The sequence below is a fragment of the Ciconia boyciana genome, chromosome 6, assembly GCF_034638445.1.
Source record: "Ciconia boyciana chromosome 6, ASM3463844v1, whole genome shotgun sequence".
Lineage (NCBI taxonomy): Eukaryota > Metazoa > Chordata > Aves > Ciconiiformes > Ciconiidae > Ciconia > Ciconia boyciana.
Genome location: NC_132939.1, coordinates 3,015,248 through 3,031,823, shown reverse-complemented (window position 1 = coordinate 3,031,823; position 16,576 = coordinate 3,015,248). Strand labels below are relative to the sequence as shown.

General features: G+C 38.0%; 1 protein-coding gene across 6 annotated transcripts in view; it reads right to left on the bottom strand.

Moving 5' to 3' along the window:
* Positions 1 to 15,821, bottom strand: part of LOC140652631 (uncharacterized) — a 46,120-nt gene extending 30,299 nt beyond the window's left edge. For 4 of the 6 annotated variants that reach the window (XM_072863640.1, XM_072863642.1, XM_072863643.1 and 1 more), the window contains exons 1-14: positions 15,745 to 15,821; positions 11,802 to 11,859; positions 10,992 to 11,135; positions 9,772 to 9,918; positions 8,491 to 8,613; positions 7,667 to 7,834; positions 7,106 to 7,291; positions 5,512 to 5,634; positions 5,202 to 5,315; positions 3,158 to 3,479; positions 2,690 to 2,799; positions 2,185 to 2,302; positions 1,348 to 1,439; positions 237 to 387 (exon numbers count right to left, since the gene is read on the bottom strand). In XM_072863640.1, coding sequence (XP_072719741.1) covers positions 237 to 387; positions 1,348 to 1,439; positions 2,185 to 2,302; positions 2,690 to 2,799; positions 3,158 to 3,479; positions 5,202 to 5,315; positions 5,512 to 5,634; positions 7,106 to 7,291; positions 7,667 to 7,834; positions 8,491 to 8,613; positions 9,772 to 9,918; positions 10,992 to 11,135; positions 11,802 to 11,846 — 1,843 coding nt within the window. In that variant the 5' untranslated portion in view covers positions 11,847 to 11,859; positions 15,745 to 15,821. Of the gene's footprint in view, positions 1 to 236; positions 388 to 1,347; positions 1,440 to 2,184; positions 2,303 to 2,689; positions 2,800 to 3,157; positions 3,480 to 5,201; positions 5,316 to 5,511; positions 5,635 to 7,105; positions 7,292 to 7,552; positions 7,835 to 8,490; positions 8,614 to 9,771; positions 9,919 to 10,991; positions 11,136 to 11,801; positions 11,860 to 13,814; positions 14,151 to 15,744 lie in introns of those variants that run through there. The other 2 variants (XM_072863641.1, XM_072863645.1) reach the window with 2 other exon arrangements.
* Positions 15,822 to 16,576: the final 755 nt, after the last annotated feature.

The following is a 16,576-nucleotide window of genomic DNA, read 5'->3' as shown; positions in this document are numbered from 1 at the left end:
AAACAGAACAAGCACATCTACTCATAAAAACAATGCAAAAAAGATGAACGTATGAAAAACAGATTCACGGAAATAGGAAAAAGTAGAAATTGCAAATTTAAGCAATTTCACTAGCTATACAAATCTTATGACTACCGAAATGAGTCATGGTGGTGTGCTATCAGACACACTCACACACATATACATATATCATGTATAAATATGATAATAATTTTATCGTAAATAAAACAATTCACCTTCTCTCTCCTCCTCAATCTGAGCCATTCTCAAGGCCATAGCAGATTTCTCTTCTCTGACTTGGTCATGGGACTCCTCTGACTCTGGTACATTTTCTTGCCATTCCAAGAGCTGACTCTGCAATTCATCCACACTACCCGATTCACTGGCCTAGCAAGAGAAATTGTGCATGAAAACATATTTACCAAATCCCACTGCAAATGTAAATAACATTTTAAGTTGGCAAATCATTTACAGAGAAAACAACCCACTATAATTCACCACTTTGCATAAATAAAAACCTATGAAAGTGATAATTGCTATTGTAGATTATGTAAAAAGCAAGCCTCACCACTTCGTAAAATATCAAAAATGCCACTGCCAGTTGCACTTTTAATCCAAAATATTTTTAAATGAAAAATGGCTTTTTTAACCAAAATATTTCTTGCACATTTTCATCTTAGCAATGTTTCAAAGTAAAATAATATTCAACTGTCTTTATGTGAGATAACAAATCTCTATTGACTTTTTTCCCCCATGAACAGAATAAAAATCTTTCTGCCTTCCCATCAAAATGAAAACTATTTTAAGATTTTACCAAAAAAAACCACCTTCTCCACGAAACTTGGAAAAAATAGTTATTTTTTTGCAAAATACAATGAATTGTTTCAAACTGGCTCTGCTGCTAGGCTCTGTTTCATACAGCTCTCTGCTGTACAAAGTTACCATGATTAATGTATACTGTTGATCCATCTAAAGCCCTTTAGCAGAATTTTCTTTGTCATCCAGACCTGTACATTTGTCAAGGTTACAGCTATTATTTCCTTCTGAAAGCTATTCGTATTGTACACAAAATAACAGCCACACTTGGATGACTCATGTTAAATGTAACTAAATAAACAGTAAACTGCTTGGAAAAATTTAAGGTATGTGGAAAAGTAAGTAGAAATCAATCTTAAGTAATTCAAAACCTGTCAGCTTGTTATCCAACCGAACAGCTACTGAAACTGACAATTCCATAAATCACTAAATTAATTTTCAGCTCCAAAATCCAGCTAATGCACTTCTCCAAGTCTAATTAGCACTGTTTGAGTTAATCAGTAATTCATACAAATACATTTTAAAGCTAACCTGTGAAGCTGCCCTTTTTGTAACTTGGTCAAGATCAGCTTGCAGTTTCCTTTGCTGCTCTTCATAGACTTCCAGCTTAGTCAACAATTCTTCTATAAAAACATAATAAATTTTGCTCATTAGGACACAAAACTAATAGGAAGATCAATAAAAATGTAAAAGAAAGATTCAAAGTGAAAATTCAGATGATAATTCATTTCAGTTAGAAGACCTCTGTTGGGCTGTGTTCTCCATCTACCCATGAAATTGACTTCTTGATTATTAAGTATTGATGAGTGCTTTAAATCTAACCTGCTAACAATTCAGACTGATGAACTGAAAATTCTACCAGTTTTCATTTACAGAAAGGATGTCAGGGAAAATAACACAAGGTGAAACAGAAAAACCTCTCACAGAACTCTAAACTATCTGAGATTTTAAGCAAAAATTTTCTCTCAAATCCTTACAGAAGAAAAATATTTGAGATAATTCTTAATTTACTTGAAACTCACTGCTCTCAGAAGTTTATTGTATATACTTCGATAAATTTTCCAAGCATGTTTGGTCTCATTTTTCATCCTAAGAAAGTGCCTCTTCCACTTCCTGGAAAAGTTTACGCACACTCTGCCTAAGCTGAAATGCAACAAGTATTATGCACAGGTAGATTTAGGGAAGGAAAAGCTGAGCTGTAACTCTGACTTAAGCACTGTATGCTATTGTTCAAAGTCCCATTAAGTTTTTAAACAGATTTTTAAACAGATTAAAAACAAAGATACACTTTGAAAATGAAAAGTTCATTTATCTTTGTCTCTTTACTTTGAATCATCTGCAAAAGAAAAATAGATATTTTTTTTTTACCATTTTGAGTTCTGATTTCATGTAATGATTGCAGTTTTGACTGTAGTTCTTCATTTTCAAGTTCTAATTCTGAGACGCGATTGTTTAAGGCAGATACATCATTATTCTTTGATGAAAACTAAAAGAAAAAATAGTTATGAGTTTTTCAAACGCGCCAAAACACCAGAAACACAGCAAAGTCAGTGCAACTTTTTTTTCTGATTTTTTAGTAAGATTTAGAATAGCTGTCTTTTCTAATATTTGAAAGTGCAATAAACTAGCTAATCTCTAACAAATTTACTCCTGAGTGCTGGTAACACTAGTTTGTACTATTCTTTGTTAAAATTCATCTTGTATCAAAATTTTATATCCATTCAATTTTTATGCATTTATTCATATATAAAGATACTGTGAATAAATCATTTTAATATTCTATTTACCCCATATTTTATTTCTTTCAGTCAAATCTCCCAGCACAGTAGTTTTAAAAACAGGTATGTAATATTAAACATAACGTTACACATACATTTTTTAGTTCATCCTCCAGTTGTTTGATTCTTGATTTAGACCAAGCCTTCATTTTCAGAAACTTTGCTTCAGATTTGCTGGCCTCTTCCGTTTTCAATTTCACTTGTACTAAGAAACAAGACACAAAAAAATAGTTAAAACTCTAGAAAGATTATTAATACAAGACCTGCGTTTAATTCCTTTAACAATTGGAAGTTATACACTTATACAAGACAACTGCATTTAAAGAAAAACATAACAATAAGAGATGTAGTGAGAAATTTACAGTTCATGTCATTATCTTGGTATTCCTATAACCCTCATTATTATAGTATTTGAGCAGAGATACTTTTTAATTAGTGTGGCAATAACTCTTCCACCAGATATAACGCAGTTCTACTTGCAAGAGGTACGAAATTGGCATACAATACATAACAGTACGGGGCAAAGGAACCCTTCATATGTAACAACTGTTTAAGTAGGATACCTTCTAAATCTTCCATCTTGTCTTTGGTTATAGACTCCAGATCTCCAACTTCTTTTGAGTTAGTCTGTCTGCTAGCACTTAATTCTGCCACTTGTTTCTTAAGCTGAAACAGGGCCTGATCTTTCTCTTGCAGCTCAGTTTCATGTTTCTCTTGAATTTCATGTAGTTCAGCATTATATTTCTCCTTAACTTTTGCCATTTCAAGCTCATGTTTCTCCATCATGTCTCTTAACTGGGCTCTCATTACATGTTTCTCAGCATCCAGTTTAGACTGGAGGTTTTCTTTTTCAGACAGAAGACGTTTCACGTTTTCATTAATCTCCTGTAAAAAAAAAATCCACATCTTTATTTTTTAACACAAAGTACTTTTAGTACCACTGTCAAATATTGTATCTCTATTCCTACATACATTATAATCAGAAATCAGTGCTACTGTTGGTAACCGGGCTCTGCTACAAAAGCTACTTGGCTCTGACTTTCCAAGACAGAAGTGGGGACTTCAGCAAAACAGCATCATTATTTCAGTGCAAACTACATGCAACTTCTCCCATAGGTGAAAATGGAGTAAAAAATAATATTTGGTTCTATGGAATATAAAAAAAAAAAACAACCCACCCCCCCCCTCCAAAAAAAAACACCAAAAAAAAACCAAACCAGCAGATCTTTAACAACAGTGATCCCAAAGATTAAGAATGCTTACTGCAATGCCACCCAGGTGGTGTCACCTACATCCATTAAACTTGGCAAATTGATCTAGTTCTTCTTTACAATATTTTGTTCCTAACTAGTTTTCCATTAGTGCTTATTCTACTTTTACTGCCTTTACATTAGTTATTTTAATACATAAATAACTAAGAAGTAGAAAAAGAAGAAGTAGAAAAGATTACAGATCACTGTAACAGAGCAGTCCACTCACATTAGACCTGCTGTTCAAAAAAAAACTACTTTCAAGATACATAAACCTAGGAATATAAACTGTCCAAGTAAAGAAGCTGTGCAGAACAGCAGAGGGAACATTTCCAAAATATGGTTAAAACTGCTTATGTAAATAAAACAAGGCTTCCTGCTATTTAAATACTAAAGCTGAGATTCCATTACAGTTTAAAGTACTTTAAGTTCATGTTGTCATAGTCAAACCTTCCCCCTACCCTCAAGGTGTGCATTTCTGTCCCCTCAACGCACTGGCACCAGGTACCATCAGTTCTTGCACAGCATCAGTGTAGGAAGATGCATCTAACCCAAAAGAAAAAAAAACAACAAACCCCTGCATAAGGCAGGAGGCGTAACAAATGGGAAGGACAAATGAAACAGGCTTAAACTACCGTGGATCTTAACCATCTGAGCAGGACATCTACCTGGGTACATAGTTGAAACTATTTCTAGTAAGATTTTGATTCTGGCAGCCCTCTTGGTAAGTGAAAAATTTGTTGGAAATAGTATAGCTAAAATGCTGGACCTGGCACCGCAGACAGGCTAGAATGTGTTCCCTTTCAGCAAAGAGCCCCAAAGGCCTATCTGAGAGGCTGCAACGTTCTTCTTCTACACCGTCGAACTGAAGCAGCAGTACTCAAAAGCAATAATCAAGAGTTCACACTAGGTGCTTAATCACAAAGAACCTTGATTACGTATTGCTTTTGCAATCAGTAGAAATACAGCAAAAGGAAAGGCAAACACTCTCTTTGGAAAACAACAACAACAAAAAAAGCCTCAGTTTTGGGGCTCACTCCAGTCTCAAACTAGAGAAGCTGAAATCTTTTGACAGCAAAAAGTCTTCCCTACATGGCAAGTTCCCAAAATTAATCAAGACAAACTATGGGCGAGAGTTGACAGTTTTATACTCTATGGACTTTACCTCTCCTTTAAGTTAATTTCCTAACTGGAGTTAGTATTTGTTTGCACAACTATGGTTGCATTGTTAGCACTCTAGCTCCCAAAAAACTGCCTAAATATGTTATGCAAAATTATCTTTTGTGTAAATCCAAACAGCTTTTTGAACTTGTAATTGACCTGATGAGTTTACTTGTGCATGTATGCTGTTTCTTACTTTCAATTGCTGGTCCTTGGCATCCAGTTCTTTTTGCAAGACATCTATCACCTGTGTTCTTCCCAGCATGACTTCTTCCTTTTCATGGAGCTTCTGTTTCAAGGCCTTTAGTAGCTAGGAAAGGAAAAAAAAAAAAAAAATATCAAACAATCAATAAAGGAGTTAAAATTAGAAGAGAAAGATAAAGATAAAGGGTTTTTTTTCCCAACCAGACAGCTGAACTGTGCCACAGAGGTTAGTAATTACGCGATTCCAAATTCCCATGTCTAACTAAATCGAAGCAAGCTACTGAGTTTCCAAAGCAACATACCTGTTCTAGGTCAGCACTTGCATCAGATTTAGCAGCTAATTTAAAAAGCTCCTGCTCATGCTTTTCTCTCTGTGCTTCCAGTTCCTTTTCCTTTTCCTGGATAATATTTTGAAATACACGTACCTAAAAACACATACAAAGTAAATATGAAACCAGTCCACAAAGGTATAGTAGAAGTACGCTGAATAGTCTAACTAAAGGTACAGCAAGATAATGTATTCTGAATTTTGCTTCCACTTAACAGTAAATACACTCATCAGTCAGTGATTACTGACGTCAGTAGTGCATGCGGATAAACCTCCAAGTTACAGACAATTTGTCTCAATTCCACAAAACAAACTTTAAATGAGAAGCATGGTACCGTTCATTTTTGTTTAATATCACAGATCTTCACCTTTCTTTTTTGGATGCCATTGTTCTGAGACTTCTAATTTCTAAAAGATTGCACTGATCATTTTCATTTCTAGCAAGTTTCTATCAATTAAGCCCAAACAGTAGCTTTGAAACCTAGCTGCCTCCTCCTCAAAAACTTGTATTCTACCTCCAACATGTCTTTGTTAGCTATCTTACAATTTTTATAAGAACTGGAATCTCGCTAATGATATTTTTAATAAATTCACATAAAGTCCTACCCAGATTTACATGCGAGTAACGACACTGTGCTCACCTCAATGGCTTTTACAGTCTCAACTGTTTGTCTTTTTCTTTCTTTCCTGTATCAAAACTAATCCCCTGTGTGCTACTGAACAGGTGTGGTCATGTTCAGGATCAAAAGTAGCACTTTTGTTACAGATAAAATAAGCTCAGACATCAAATGATGTGGGAAACACTGAGGTGAATAGTTTCATACATGGCAGAACTCAAATGCTGAGAGATCAGGCACATAACGTTAAAATCTGAGATTTAGCTTCCAAGGGAGCTGGAAGAGCCTGGTAACATCAAGGAATGGGTAATATGCTCCCTAGTTACACTTTTTTTCTTTTTAAGTATTATTTAACAAAGTTGTTGTTGTTTGTCTTGGCCTGTTCATCAGCTGCTAACTTCTAGAAAAGTCTCCCGTTAAGTACACCAAACTTCTTCAGCTATTTTTCAGTCAGGAGGAAAGCACAATTTTTTTCCATGCTCTCATACTAATAAGTGTGCCAGATAGCTCACAGCACTAGTGAAAGTCATCTGCCAAATAGCCATTTGTGCCAAGAATGATTACAATAACCCAAAAACACTGCCAGCCACTGTACGTGTGCATTTTTGCACCTTCAAATGTAGTGCTACAGGAAAGAAATGGTTGGAGGTTTTTCAACTAGAATTCTGCACAAGTCATTTCACTCTGTTACACACTAGTTCCTCTGTGCCCAAACACCAGCTGCGTCCTTCAACTCCTTTCTTGCACAAAACTTTCAACTTCAATTATCACCAGCACAAACCATCTACTGCTTCATTATTCTCATTTCATCTGATCACCGTATAGATCTTTACTCAAGAATCATGCCAAATTAAAAATGGCATTTCTTAACTATTGAGATAGAAACACTACAGCCAAGATATCACTTCTTCCACCAAAGAATGTAAATATTTTTACAGTGTGTTTACTTACATTTTCCATATATGTAGCTTCTTTTCCGTGGAAACGCTCTCTTTCTTTGCTCTGAATATTTTTAAGGCTCTCAATCTGTTCCTGGAACAAGCTACATTTTTCTTCACTGTCTCCAACCTTCTTGGTAAGGTTCTGAACTAGAATCTGCATGCTTTGTAGTGATGACTCTTTAGCAGCCAGCTGATTCTTCAGAATGAAAATCAAAAGACAATTAAAAGAATGGACCCAGAAAAAAGATGAAGCAATCATCATGAAGCCACCTCCTAGCCCTTCCCTCAGTTAAAGCAACATTAAATTCAAAATTCAGATTTGGTTTTAATTTGAATGAAATTTATCAGCATAACCTGAAGTCGATACTAATATGTATAAATGGCACTGGCAAAAGAAGTACATAAATATAGATCTACTAACATAACATAAAATAATCAGTAAAGAATTTTTATTCACATTAATAACTGCAGAGGATTTGTGCTTCAGAGAAGGATCCACCGTATAATGCATCAGAATTCGTTGATTCCTTGAAACCTCTATGGAGATTTTATATTTGATCTGCTAATATACCTTCAATTCTTCATTGGGCAAGAGTATTTCATTGGCAACACCACTTGATCCACACGCTCTCTGTAAATCGATGATGTAAGCATCCCTTTCAGCTAACTTCTTTTCTTTCTCTGCCAGCATGGCATCCATTTCAGCCCCACGACAGTGCTGGGCCTCCAGTTCAACACTCTGAAAATGAAAAGACAACGCTGCTTGTAATCTATACTTCACAGCATCTACAGCACAGAACGGTTTGTATTATTTCCTCATTGTCTGGTTTAGGGTACTGAAAAAATTACAATCAAATTTATAACCTGGTTCAATTTTAAATGTAATCTTTCATTACTGAGCCTTTCTCTGAAATTCTGCAGCATTCACATTCCTGCCACTCTCCACAGTCAACAGTCATGTCCACAAAACACATCACTGCAGAGAACAGCTACAAACCATAACAGGAAACCATCCCTTGCCTACATTTCTTCCTGTTGTGACTTAGTTTTACAACAAGAAAAATTGAAGCAGAACAGCATTTCTGTTCAAAATACAAGATTTAAATATAACATTAACCCACAAAGTTCATACTTGTGTATCCTATTCCATTCATTTTCAAACGACTACAAAAGCATGCTTGAGGATTCACCGCTCACTGAAGACACAATCACAGAATTCTCACTGCGTTTGCTCGGGCAGGTTGTAGCATAGAAGCTTCTCTGTCTACTCAACAGAAAACTCTCAGAGTATCTGTTTAGTAATGTAACATATAATTAAATATATAAATATATTTAAACATAATCCTATACCACAAACATGAAAAGCCACACACTTGGCATCTTATAAAACACCACCTTTTTTTGTAACTCTTCATTTTTTTGTGTGATCTGGGATTCTAGTTCTTCAATTCTCCTTCTCAGTACTAGTATTTTCCCACGATTTGCCGCAGCATTTTCCTGGTCACCATCTTTTGATGCCTGCAAAAACAGGGAGTTTTGCATTCTGTAAATAGGTAACACCTGACTTCTGTACCTCTACCTATTCAAATAATACTGGTAAGAAAAAGTGGACTTTATTCATGGTTTGTGTTTCAGTTCTCTTATATATTATATACTCCACGTAGAAGGTAGACAAATCAGGCACAGAATTTGTATCAAGCTTGTAAAAATCTTCGTATTTAAAATATTAATTATTGCTGCAAAGTGGACTGGAATGTGCAACAAGGGCGTTCATTTCCTCTGGCAATTGTAACCCATATAACCTGGCAAGTGTAGTCCGTATACCTCAGAGAGAAAAAAGGACTATTGGGGGGGGGGGGGGGGGAGTGTAAATTAAACTGTTCCTAAGCACAATGTTTTGAATCAGAATTTCAGCAGGTGTAACTACTGGGTTATAGAAATTATTTGCCATTACAAAAGAAATCAAGTGCAATTGCTAAGAATATGTTTTATTAGCAAAATACATCAGAAGCATAAATAATTAGCTACTGCACGTCTTTGTTGAAGTCCCTAGGTGTCCTCAAACTGATCTGTTTCTGTTCCCTTTCAGCATACCTTTAAAAAACAAATGCCCTAGAAATATCAAAGCCTCACTAACGTTATTTTAGAAGCTGTATGAAGTCAAAATATGCTATTCTGAAGAACTACAAGTCTACTCACACAACTGTGCTACTACAAACAGATCTGAGAATCTTTGTTAACAGTAAAACACTGGTCACTTAAACAAGATGTACCTACACTTAATTTACATTTTGCTACCAAGGACATTTTTGTATTTCCATTTTTATCTTGGACATTGAAGTAACAAGTTCGGTTTTCTTTTCATTTCTTCTCAAAAACTTATCTTCCTGATTCACATGTGTCAAAAGTTTGAGCTGCTAATAAGACAATCAGTAAGAATTTTTTTTTACTAAAACAATTCGAAAGGAATGTACAATTTTCTAAATTTCTATAGAAAGATAAAAAAAGAATGAAATAGAGATACACAGATGGACTGACAGCACCTGCACAGTCTACTCTGATCCTAATGTGACTCAACTCAAAATTTGAACTTTCGTTCCACATTTGAGTCCAGCACGCAAAACACTCTACAGCCTTACAGACATTATGTCTGCTTTAAAATGAAAGGACACTTACCTTTTTTTGTTCTGCTTTTGCCTCTAAGCCTCCTGATACTGATAACTGTTTCTTAAGTTCTTCCAGCTGTGAGGTTAATGATGCAACCTTGGCTTTGTTTTGCAGCTTCAACTTGGAAAGTTTGGCGTCAGCAGATTCCTTCTCCTCCTACAAACATCAAAGTCATGAAGGACTAAATTAGCTACATGAACAACTGCATCCTTCAATTCTTCCATTAAGAGAGAGAGAGAGAGAGAGAAATCTAAAGTGATTACCAAAAAAATCTTTCCCCTGAAGAGACATTATACTGTCACATGCAACAGGTCTGCATATATGAAACAACCTTCCTTTCATTATTTAAACTTTCTGCACATGGTTATTATTATTGTATAGAATCCAGGGCGTTATAACATTAGAAACTTTCCTAATTTTTGATAGCAATGTAATTTCAGGGCTTGATTTTTTAATGAGGTGGTTTTTTTTTTTAATGCGAAAAGAAAGACGCCTCCATAATACTCTGAAAGCATATTTCATTTTGTTTAAAGAGACGACTTCATTTACACTGAGTTTTAGAAAATTCAGTATTTTAACACTTGGCTGTTAGTGTCCACAGAAGACATTTTTTTTAAAGTGTAAAAATAGTCTCTTGCAGGAACAGACCAACCTTACGACTGTTTAAAAAACAACAGAGTAAAGAATAACGGACCCTCAAAAGTCTTCAGGACATTAGATATAAATTCTTTCCAGTTCTGTCCTTCCTCATGCCAGTCAAAAGCAGAGGATAATATATAGTAGCATTAATAGTAAGATCATTATACAACAAAAAGACATATATAGTGGAAGGAGAAATAAAAAAGTATTTACAGAAATTCAGTCTGAGGTAAGCTGGCATCTCACTAAATGTCCAGTACTGATTTGGATGGTGTTTTTCCTCATATTTAGCCTAACATGACCACACACCTCTAGCTGTCAGAAAGCCAGTCTGCCCCTTGCAACTATTAAGTGCATCTGCTCATGCAAGGAACATGTTGCCTGTGTAATAGCCAAACCCAGTTACAATTTTGGAACAGAAGACACACTGGCAAAAAGCGGTAACGTCCAGGAACCGTGACCAATGCTTCTTGTGTTCCTAGAGCTGCTATAACTGACTATATGCCTGTATCTATGAAAACAGCTCATGATAAACAGGACTGACAGTTTTTTTTTAAACAGCCTTTTTGACAAGAATACACGCACAGTACCTTTAACTGAAGATCTTTATTTTGAAGCTCAGCATCCTTCTCTCTGACAAGCTCCTTTAGCTGCGTTACCAGCTGTTCAGTACTCGTCAGCTGTTCAGTCAAATCCGTCACCGACATGCTTCCTGCATCTTGCGAGCCTGCAGCCTGCAGACATTAAGTATACTTTGAACAAATAAAATGGTGCAGACAATACCGCTTCTGCAAAAAAGTCATCAGTTGGTGTTCGTTTGGGGTTTTTTAAACACATTCAGCAAATCTTATTAGAGCGCAATACTAAAACTTACATATATTGTATGTACCTATACCAGACTGTTTTTAGCAAATTTGATAGATATAGGAAATGATAAATCTTAGAAACTGGTTTAGGAATATTTGTGTGACATACAGCAAAACCATCAAAGCATCTAGAGATCTAAAACTGAATTTCCTCATTTATGGGATTTGCATCTTAACAACCAGTAGTAGTGCTACTGAACTTAGTGGCAACAAAATATTGATATTGAACATACTATACACAACAAAATACAATTGGGATAAAGCTTATGTAATTCCTACAGATGTTTTCTTAAAGCAAGATAAGCATAATGAAGAGGAATAGAGCGGCTGTGTTATGCACGAGAGATTAAATACCAAGCAGACAGGAGCAAGAACCCAACCTGACTTTGAGTCCTAAAACCGAGTCATGGTACAACTAGTTAAGCAACTTATTTACAAAAAAGCAAATACATACAATCAGTATATCACCAATTAAAGATTCTCTAAGTCAGAAATCCTTAAGAAAATATTATTTAATAGTAATCCAATACTTACTACCGTTTTGGAAGGAGAATCATCTCCACTACCCCATTTCCACATAGTTTCACGATGGCTATGAAAAAAATAAATAATACCACAGTAAGTATCAGTGAGTCCCAGGTAACTGTAATTAACTCGTACTTCTCCCTACATATTTCACTGTAAAATGCTTGAAACTGATTTGTTCAATTCTGACAGCACCTCTGATCTCCACCACATTACTAGTTGTTGAGAAATAAAGAAATTACGTATAAAATATGCATAATATGCCTTTTCTAAAAACTGCTAGTCAGTAAAATGTCAATACTATCAAAAATAATCCAAAGAAGTCTTTAGAGAGTAAATGCCATGAAGTATTATTCAGCACAGTTGCTTCGTCCACATATAAATAGAAGATACAAACCACATATAGTTTGCTAATATTTAACCTGACCTTAAACACTGCCTGCCACTGCAGCATAACAAGGATTATATGAATGCATATTTCTATAAAATCATACATAAAGACTAAAAACATTAAAGAACACCAAACTGCATTAATTGCTGTGTGACTGCTGCATATCTGAAAAATATGACGAGTGTTGCAACCCTTGAGGTCACTGATCAGCATATAAAATGCCTGCATCTGAAACCCCAGGAACAGCAAGTGTTCCTTGCTTCTTTTGCTCACAATCAAGTACCACAAATTTCTAAATGGCACCAAAGTACCAGACATATACATAATTGCAGTTTCTGATCACAGAAAGCTGTAGCTTCCTACTAAACACAAGTATAGGCCCTATGAAGGTTTTAAAAAGCAAAATCCTAAAGACTGAGTTGGTACAAGGCAGCTTAAAGGTTAAGACTTTTACTGAATAATAGTGACAAACTTTGTTGAGAAAAAAAATGGGCAAAGTCTATAAAATAGCCCATGCAGTAAATTCCAAACTGTGTCTTGGAGACATAATCTTAAGAGCAGGCTAACATATCTTGCTCGGCCTCTGGATAATATTCTCAGTAGCAGCATGAAGTAAAAAGAGAAGCTGTACCTGTTCAGTAATTTTCACTCTCAACTAGCAACATCCAGAGGAAAATAATCTGTCCTTTCTAATCTGTATTACAGACTTATGAAATATGCATACATAGATCAGTCCTGAATTTGGTAAACAGTTTACAATAAACATTAGCACATAGCTTATCTTAAAAAGTATGCCGAATGATAGCAGAGGCTGCTTTTAAAGCTATTTATCATTCCAAAGCTAAGACCAGGAATCACAGAATGCAATCTATGGCCTACATTATCTACAAGGCCAAACTTGATTCTGCTAAGAATCTTTTCTAACATTAAAATCAACAAACAAGACATGGGCTTGGGGATGGGAATTACAGAACTTGTAAGTAAAAACCTCCCCTCATAACTCCTCCAGAGCCGTAACATCAAATCTGTTCTCAGTGAAAAGCTCATTTCCAGGTTACGCAGGTACAAAGAGGACAAAATGACTCACTAGATGTAACGTGGTGGTGCATTTGTAATTAATTTATGAATATTTTAGCTCATTTGCAGCTCTGACTGATTGCAATCACTTTTGCTCACTTCACGTGCCAGCATTCCTATCTGAATACCTTAACTGTTACTTTCTGATGTATTTTTATTTACATCAGGGACACTAAATATTTACGAGTTTTCCAAATCAAGCTGGGAAATAAAACTGAACAGACTTTCCTTACCCAGCATGAAGTCAACAAATAAAGACTTTTGCTTTTCTTCTGGGGTAGAGACAGCAAGTTAAAAGCACTGAAGCTGGTGAAGCTGCAATCTGAATGCTGGACCACTCAACTCGATCCCTTCTCCTTGCAGTACATCTAAACACAATTCAATTAAGTTTTCTATCACCATTTTCCTTCCTTTGGCGGCCTATGTCCTGGGCATAGCATTATCAGACATGAAGCACAGAGAAGCACAGAGTCCAAATTATCTGTGGCTACCCTCTCTGAAGTTTTCACAGTGACAGATAATTTGTCTTTCCCCTGTAAGTTCAAACCACTCACCCTCACTGTCAAGGGTTCACATTGCTTCATCACTGCCAGTACCTCATCCTGCTCTTCATCTTGCATATTCCTTTGGACTCAAGGATCTTAAAGGTCTTTTCCAACCTAAATTATTCTGTCATTCTACTCCATTCTGTTCTACTGTGTTGACAACTTTGCCTTCCACTATGCGCTCATTTCTGTTAATCTCTTCTTCACTGAAGAAAAACAGGCAGGATAGTCAAACCTTTCACATACTCCACAAGATACAACAGAGGCCCACTTAATTTTATGAAACAAGTTTCTTCTGATGCTCAAAGTACAACCGAGGTCTTCGCTCTTATCATAACGGGATGTTACCAAAAAGAAAAATCCCATCGGCAGCTTTGCCTTCGTACTCATCCATTCCGTTGTCCCAGCACTAGCTGCAGCCAAATCCAGCAAAGAAAAACTAACCATGTATTACTCATCTCGGTAGTTTCCAGCCTACTTAACTCCCCTGAGTCAGATATCACAGGGACTGACACAAGGGGCACTCAGGGGCACACAACAGCAGACAGGACAGATTTCAGCAGCAGCTCATACTGAAGTGGTCACAGAAGTCCCACAGCTCGAGGGGGAGCAATCTACACAGTAAAATATTGAACTGCATTGTTACAAATACCTATTTGGATGACTGCCCAGGCAGAGAAACAGTCCACTGACTTCCACAGAACTACTCATGTTTGTCTAACTTTCCCCACATCTATTAAAAAATCATTCTGATATTAAAAATGGCTTCAAAGAGCACTCATTTGAGTTCTCACTATGAAGCTATTAAGGTAGGACCTTTCCACCTTCTCTTGCAGAAAAACAGATGATGAAAGAAAACGTGGAGGCTGAACTCCGCTCCTCTTACTACCAAGGAAGGTAACGGTAGTCCCCTTTCTCCTCTCTTCCACAAGACCACAGTAGAAAAACAGACAATAGCAGAAGTGTGTAAAAACTCAGGTAAGTGTTTTATTATTTTAAATCCATTTCCTGGAACAATTTTGTGCTTTAAAACACACACACTGAAAGAAAAGCATTTTAATATAATTATTTTCTCCTTGTATCTGCACATTTTTCCTTTTATCCTTGTTTGATGGCTTGCCAAGATATTGGTTCTTCTGCTGAATAAGCTAAGCTTGTTTTCACATGGTCTGTGCCATCTATGACTGAAAAGCTCTTGGATAAAAACTGCACAAACATATGACATACAGCAAAGAAGAACAAACACTGAAGACATGTTAATCAAACCACAAGCACTCTGTAAGTTAATATAACAGTGCATTTATATAGCTATTACTTCTGGCTATTATAAACACTATTTCTTAATAACACTGACCATATTTTCCCCTTAAAGATACATCCAACATGGGAAGTACTATTTTCTACAGTGCACCAGCACTGGAGAAATAAGATATCAGGGCTGAGCCCCCAGTGCAGCCCAGGTGCATGTGCGGTGCATAGAATTAGCTATTTCCATTCGAGCAGCCGGCTGCAGTTCTTTCTGCCTGGTGCTTCTGCAGTGCAGCGCTATCAGCAGCCTGTGACTGGAGGTGCACGACAGCCCCCCTCCCCTCCCCTCCCCGCCTTCCCCCCCGTTTTCGGCGGGGCTCCCCGTGGTGAATGCCTTAAGCACAGCAAGCCCCATGCGGGGAGCGCCTTTTAGTCCGGTTCAGAGGCAGGCACAAGACGGGGAACACCCCTACCCCCGCAGAGACCGGGCCGGCCGGGAGCCTCCCTCCCCACCCCACCTCCCCGGGCACGGCCTGCTATGCCAGCGGCCCGAGGGGCTCCGGCCCCCCCCCCCCCGGAGGCGGGGACTGGCCCGGAGAGGCGCGGCGCCTTTCGCCGAGGCCCAGCAGAGCCTGCCGGCGGCGGGAAGGGAATAAAACACAGCGGAACGAACCCCTGCGGCCCCACTCACCTGCGGGGCGGCGCTGGGGCGGCCGGGCCCTGCGAAGCGCAGCCGGTCAGCGCCGCCGCCACCGCCGCCGCCTCCTCCTCCTCAGCGCGGCCGCCGCAGCATCCGCCACGCCCTGGCGGGAGACGTCACCCGGCGGCGCCACCGCCCCCTAGCGGCGCGGAGGACCGCGGGCCGCCCGCAGCCTGGCCGGCGGCACTCGCGTTACCCGCGGTCCCCCCCGGTCCCCCCGGGGCGGCACCGGCACCGGCACCTGCCCCTCGGAGGTGCTGAAGAAGATGTCGTACACCTCCCAGCAAAAGCCTACGGATGTTTTACATTACAACGGACTGCAAACTGTTCAAATTGTTATCTTGGCAAGCAAATAAAACCAGAAAAAAAGGTTACCCCAGGCAAAAAAATGATCCCCCCAGACAATAAAAAAATGAGATAAAGGTAATTATTCAGTGGAAGAGAACAGAGTGATCGAGGAAAGGCTGAATGAGCTGGTGGTACTTTCCCAGCCTGATGAAGAATTCCTACCGCGGAGAGAGGTGACCCTGCAAAAAGGACGAGAATATCTTTCGCATGTGTGTGACTGTGGTCGCAATGGGCTTAAATTTCAGCAAGGAAGATGAAGTTAAACATTAGCAAAAAGTCAAGCCCTCTGATAAATTTCCTGTTAGAGAGAAGGAATTTCATTCAGCGGAGGTCTTCAAGGTTAGTAAGGGTATAGGTGCGCATAACGGCACGAAAATTCGCTACAGGTCCGTGCCGACCAAGGAGAGAGGCTAGGACGCAACGGAGAGAAATCCAAGAGTAAATAGTTGATGTGCGTGAGGTGTCCCCGCCAAAC